The sequence below is a fragment of the Borostomias antarcticus genome, assembly GCF_949987555.1.
Source record: "Borostomias antarcticus genome assembly, chromosome: 11".
Classification (NCBI taxonomy): domain Eukaryota; kingdom Metazoa; phylum Chordata; class Actinopteri; order Stomiiformes; family Stomiidae; genus Borostomias; species Borostomias antarcticus.
The window spans coordinates 24,729,349-24,735,936 of NC_140244.1; the positions used below are offsets into that span (position 1 = coordinate 24,729,349).

A 6,588-nucleotide genomic window follows, 5' to 3' on the forward strand; every position below is an offset into this window, starting at 1 on the left:
GTGACATCATAATAGATTCACATCAAACACCAAGTCTCGGGCTTCTCATTAGAAATGAAACATCAAGAAACATAGAAGGGAAAAGATGATTCTCTGAGTGTGTGTGTGTCTGTGTGTGTGTGTGTGTGTGTATGTGTGTGTGTGTGTGTGTTAGCAAATCTGTTTTCAGACATCGATTAGTAACAAACCGTAATGGGGAGAACGCAATGTGCCATATTCACTGAAGCTGCACTGGGGTAAGGGGGTAAGAGGGGGCAGTAGAAACCAATCAAGTCTAGAACACACAGCCACAATACAAAACCTCTCTGTCTCCAACAACCCTATGGATCGTATGGATCACATGAATATTCAAACTACAGCCTAATCAAGTGATCTCTCCCTTTTGGAAAAGGGGAGTGGGCAGGAGGGGTGGGGGGTGAGGGAGCGAGGAGGAGGGAGAGGGGAGACAGGGGGGGGTCCCTCAGGCAGTGAGACACTCCTGGATGCCTCTAGCGGGTGAAGTCACTGCAGCCACAGTGCGCCTGTCTCTGTCTCCAGACTGTCCACCCGTCCGTCTGTCTGAACTCCTCCTCCTCCTGCTCCCCCCTCCTCCACTTCCTGCTCCGCCTCCTCCCTCAGTGGATGGTGTGTGTGGGGGGGAGGGGGGGGGGGAAGGTAGGGTGTGTGCCCCCTCAGCCCGGTGCGTCCCGTAGGGCCCAAGACCCCACCGCCCTCAGCAGCAAAGTGGGCGTGGCCAGAGTGGTCAGGTCAGGACGGCTGAAGCTGATTGGTCAGTATGATGGCGCTAGGGTGTGGCGGTCTCTTCCTGGAAGGTTTCCATGGTGACGACGGGGGGGCAGGTCGCCCAGTAGAACCACCATGTTATGGACAGCAGAGGAGACGTGATGACCGGTCCTCCCAGCTCAGGGAGGGGGGGGGGGGGCCTTGGCTTGGTCTGGCTCCTCCTCCTGCTCCCCTTCATGCCCCGCCCCAATCTGACGGAGCCACGCCCCTCCTGGTCCTTAGCCCTCCCACCCCTCCCAGATCTGTCCTCTGCACATACAGACAGACAGACAAACACACACACACACACACACACACACACACACACACACACACACACACACACACACACACATAAATGTCAACCCAAAGTGCTGTACAGACCAGAGTGACAGTGCTAGTGAGAGTGTTTGAATGGGTTGATGGTGTGATTGTCAGACAGCAAAACTAAACTAAGTGACTAAGTGTGTGTCCATCAGCAAGCTGTATTTTTGAGCTAGCACTGTTTCTTGCTATTTACAATAGGTAATGAGCTCTAGGGCGCTATAGAGACGAGAGCTGTGTTCCAAGCGCTTTTTAGCGCTATAGCGCCATGAGCTCTAGGCTTTTTTTGCAGTTGTAAAAAGTTGAACTTTTTGGACCAGAGCGCAGGCTGTAAAAGGCTGTTCTGACGACAAAGGCGGTCGTTTTTTTGGGCAAAACCGCACAGACAGTGAACGTTAGCACTAGCTAACATCAGATAGCTATCTTAACTTGGCTAGTTAATCCGCAGTCTGCAAAAACACGACACTTGTTGCTAACGAAACGCTGGTAGCCTAGCCAGCTCTAAACTCCAGCTCTAATGTGCTCTAAGAAGCTGTGCGCTTGGCGCTGTTCAGGTACATACAGCTCGCTGGTGGACACACAGGTGGATGACGGTCTGAGGTGAGAGGTCAGGGGTCAGGTTGGATGAGGAGAGGCAGTGCAATGTGATATGCTACCAGCCATGGCCAGCAGGCGGACAGACAGACAGACAGACAGACAGACAGGGTGGAAGCAGCAGACACCCAGAGCTGACAGACTGACGGAGAGAAAGAGCAGATCTCTGTTAGGTGGGATGTGGCACCGTGACACAACCGGAGGAATCGCACACTCACAGCGATCGAGAAGAAGACGGCCGCTTCACTTTGGGCCACTTTCTGCGCTGAAACTGCCTGATGCACAACAAGCAATAACAAGACAGCATGTTATCAAGCTCAGCCCAGCCCAGCCCAGCCAAGCTCAGCCAAGCTCAGCCCAGCCCTAGACAGCACTATCCAGACTCATTTCTGCAGACAGACAGACAGACAGACAGACAGACAGACAGACAGACAGACAGACAGACAGACAGACAGACAGACAGACAGACAGACAGACAGACAGACAGGCAGGCAGGCTGACAGACACAGACAGACAGACAGACAGGCTGACAGACAGACAGACAGACAGACAGACAGGCAGGCTGAGAGACAGACAGACAGACAGACAGGCTGAGAGACAGACAGACAGACAGACAGACAGACAGGCAGGCAGGCAGGCAGACAGATCCACAAGAGACAGTAAGAGCACAAAGCAGAAAACGGTGTGTGTGGTGAACCGAGAGTGCGTGAAAACCCAGAGAAGTAAAAGTAAGTTAAAGTGTGTGTGCTGTGGAGAGGTGCGTTTGTTGTCAGTGAGGTCCGATACCTGTATTCATCAAAGCTTCCTTGTTCTCTCACTCCTGGAGAAGAGACAACAGAGGTGGTTAGAAGTCTCTCTCTCTCTCTCTCTCACACACACACACACACACACACACACATACAGACGGACGGACGGACGCACACACACACACACGCAGGGACACAGAGGGAGCAGGGGAGCTCAGCAGTGAGGATATGGAGATAGCCTGGCTAGTAGTGTCTCTACAAGACATGGAAAACATGCAAAACTGGTGCGTGCAATGTGCATGTGTGTACTGTATGTGTCTCACCCAGCTCTATGTGCGTGTGTGTGTGTGTGTGTGTGTGTGTGTGTGAGTGTGTGTGTGTGTATACACACACATACAATACATCCACACCAATATATATATGGAATATATAGAGGTATAACCTATGTCCATCCCCCCATTGCTCTCTGTAAAGCACATTGTGTTGCCTCTGTGTATGAAATGTGCTATACAAATAAAGTTTGATTTGATTTGATATAAGAAATAAGTAATAGTCATATGCATCTTCAATTCAATTCAGGTTACTTAAAATAGCATAGCAGTACATTGTCAATACAAATACATATATTACAAATACTATATACAGTACATTATTAGAACACAATTTCCTATGCCTAAAATATCATGACGATTACCTAAACCTTACAGAATGACCTAACTACCTAAACCCACAGTTAAAATTACACCTTCCATGATTATAGTGAGCATAGATTTACTTGTTTAAAATGTGCTTTCTATTTAGTTTGAACTGGTGCTGGTTAGCTCCTGATGGGATCTGGTTAACCATTCCCCAAGTTGACTGCATGGTAAGAAAACATTCTTTTCCCAGTTACAAGCCTAGTCCTTGGTCATACATGGTCATGTGTGTTCGCTGCTCTTGTGTTCACTACATGTCTGTCTTTCATCTGCTGGAACCTGATTTTCAACAGTCTTGGTCTCTTTTTAGCCTGTGAGTTATAGAATGAATGAGCAGCTCTAATGGCTGTTAAATCCTTACTGGGCGGCTGAGACAGGATTTGATATCGTTCTTCAGCAGGGGCGTCTCTCGGACATCTGAGAACAATTCTTGCAGCCTTATTTTGTGTGTGTGTGTGTGTACAGTATGTGTGACTCACCCAGCTCTAGAGGGTTAAGTGTGTGTGTGTGTACAGTATGTGTGACTCACCCAGCTCTAGAGGGTTAAGTGTGTGTGTGTGTGACTCACCCAGCTGTGTGTTAGGGTTAGGGTTGTGTGTGTGTGTGTGTGTGTGTGTGTGTGACTCACCAGGCTGTGTGTGTGTGTTAGGGTTTTGGGGGTTGTGTGTGTGTGTGTGTGTGTGTGTGTTAGGGTTTCGGGGGTTGTGTGTGTGTGTGTGTGTGTGTGTGTGTGTGACTCACCAGGCTGTGTGTGTGTGTTAGGGTTTCGGGGGTGGTGTGTGTGACTCACCAGGCTGTGTGTGTGTGTTAGGGTTTCGGGGGTGGTGTGTGTGTGTGTGTGTGACTCACCAGGCTGTGTGTGTGTGTTGGAGTTTCGGGGGTTACACTGTTTGTGTCCCTTGCAGCTGCGCAGCTCCATCAGCTGGACATGGAGTTCGTTCAGAACATGGCGGTCCAGTGTGTTCACAGCATTCATCAGCTACACACACACACACACACACGCACACAGAGACACACACACATACACAGCCGAGAGAGAGTGATATTATGAATTGAAGGGAGAGTTTGGAATTTTGGACATAGGACCTCATTTTCAACTTACCAATTATGTTGTTGTCTGATTGAGATCAAATGTTCAGCTGTGTTCATGCTGCCTCGTTTGGGCAGTGAAACGGAGTTGTGAGGTGATGTTGTCATTATGTAGGCTGAAAATTTAGCATCGCTGCCAAAAATTCATAAAACCCATCTCTAATGATGGGTTTTAACTTTTAGTACAAAGCATACAGTAGGTCTACTGCATTCTGGGAGGCTCTGTTAAACACACCTTATTTTCTGCATTTTTCACGAATCTCATTCTCTCACTTTTCCAATACGTATTTTGGACTCAATCTTAATGCCGGCGATGCTAACTTTTAAGCAAAAGACACTCCATAGTGCACCCAAAGAAAATAAAACATGAGGACAGTCTGTCGGGGGTTAATTTGAATGTCTAAACCATCACGTTTTGAAGTCAAACTATTGTTGAAACATTTTCTTTGTGGGGACCTATTTTCTCTATGGAAGTAAGGCGGAGGAGAGATATTTCCTTTTACCTACGTATGTAAACACTGTCACTACATTAGGTATGTAACATGAAGTATCACTCCACTCACTTCCACAGAGAAAATAAGTCCTCACAAGGTAAAGGATTCAATGATAGTTTGACTTAAAAATCATGGTATAAACACTCAACACAAGACTTTCATGATATTTTCTTGTCTTTGGGTGCACTGTGGAGTGTGTAAGTGAGTTTGGTAGCGGATGCTACTACTTACTATTGCACTGCACTAGCATTAGTGAGACATGAATGCCCAAACGAGGCAGCATGGACACAGCTGAACATGATCTCAACCAATCAGCAACATAATGGGCACAGTAAGTCCAAAAGGAAACCCTGTCCACATTTCTGAATGATCCCTTTAAGTCAAGGATCAAGTGTTTGACCGATGATACAATAATTGTGATGCCATCCAGTCAGGAGAATGTGTGTGTGTGTGTGTGTATATATATATATTATGTATATAATATATATATATATATATATTATAATATATTATAATATATTATAATTATATATATTATATATAATATATATATTATATATATAATATATTATAATTATAATATATTATAATATATATGTGTGTGTGTGTGTATGTGCTCTCCTACCTGGTACGGGTCCGTGTTGAGGTCAAAGTATTCCAGGAAGCCAGTGGCGAACTCACAGAACAGGAAGTTGTGTGTCTCATTGATGGTTCTCAGACACCAGTACGTGTTGTTGTTGGCACTGGTACAAGCACAGAACGGCCCCACTGGACACACACACACACACACACACCCACACACACACACACACACACACAGAAACACACACACACACACACAAACACGCACATACCGTAGTAAGAACAAACACAACTGCAAAAGAGGGTATTCCAAAAAAACACAAACTTGATAGAACTTCATCAGAACTCAGTGTGCATGTGTGTGTGTGTGAGTGAGTGTGTGTATGCGTATGCGTGTGTCTGTGTGTGAGTGTGTGCGCGTGTGTGCATATATGTGTGTGTGTGTGTGTGTGTCAGTGTGTGAGAGAGTGTGTGTGTGTGAGACAAGGTTATAATAGTTTTGCTTTTTTGATTAGTTTTTATTTTTATATCGTTTGAACTTTTTGTTTTCAATTTCAGTTTAGTTTTGATTAGTTTTAAAGCAGGTTTGCTAGTTTAGTTTTTATTTTTTGAAAATGCTTAGTTTTAGTTTAGTTTTTATTAGTTTCAGTATTAGTTTTAGTTTTTTTCTTCTTCTGCGCTAGCCTGGTGAGACCATCCTGATCTCGTGAGCTCACGTTGTTTCACTCCGTGTGAAACAAACCATCAGGCGCACGTCAGGTTACTCCTGCGCAGGGGCACAGCTAAATAAAATGGAGGATAGATTTCATATCCACCCAAAATACTAGGCTTCTCGATGAAATGAAAAAGACTAAAACTAAGGACAAATTTTAGTTTATTTTAGTTAGTTTTGTAAACACACAATGCAGTTTTAGTTAGTTATCGTTTTTTTGTAAAGTCTAGTTTTTATTTTTATTTCAGTTAACTAAAATGTTTTCTCACACCTAGTTTTCGTTTTTTAGTTAGTTTTCGTTAACTATAATAACCTTAGTGTGAGAGTGTGTGTGCGGGTCTTACTGGTCCAGAAGGGGGCGGTCTGCCAGTGCTGGTTGTCGTGTGTGAAGCAGGTGAGCCCCGGCATGCTGCAGGTGTCGTTGTTCCTCAAACGCTTCATCAGCTTCCTGAGCTTCTTCCTCCTCTTCTGCTCCTTCAACAACCACGCCTTCTTCTCCTTCTCCTGGCCCTTCCTTCACACACACACACGCACGCACACACGCATACATGCATACACACACGCATACACACACACGCATGCACACACAC

At 45.7% G+C, this 6,588-nt stretch overlaps 1 protein-coding gene across 1 annotated transcript in view; it reads right to left on the reverse strand.

Annotated features, from left to right (window-relative positions):
- Window positions 1-978: 978 nt before the first annotated feature.
- LOC311315239 (extracellular sulfatase Sulf-2-like) overlaps window positions 979-6,588 on the reverse strand; it is a 44,512-nt gene continuing 38,902 nt past the window's right edge. Inside the window, exons 16-20 of the mRNA XM_084445855.1 lie at window positions 6,343-6,512; window positions 5,330-5,472; window positions 3,971-4,100; window positions 2,467-2,500; window positions 979-1,032 (exon numbers count right to left, since the gene is read on the reverse strand). Of these exons, the coding sequence (XP_084301981.1) occupies window positions 1,002-1,032; window positions 2,467-2,500; window positions 3,971-4,100; window positions 5,330-5,472; window positions 6,343-6,512 (508 nt within the window). The 3' untranslated portion in view covers window positions 979-1,001. The remainder of the gene's footprint in view (window positions 1,033-2,466; window positions 2,501-3,970; window positions 4,101-5,329; window positions 5,473-6,342; window positions 6,513-6,588) is intronic.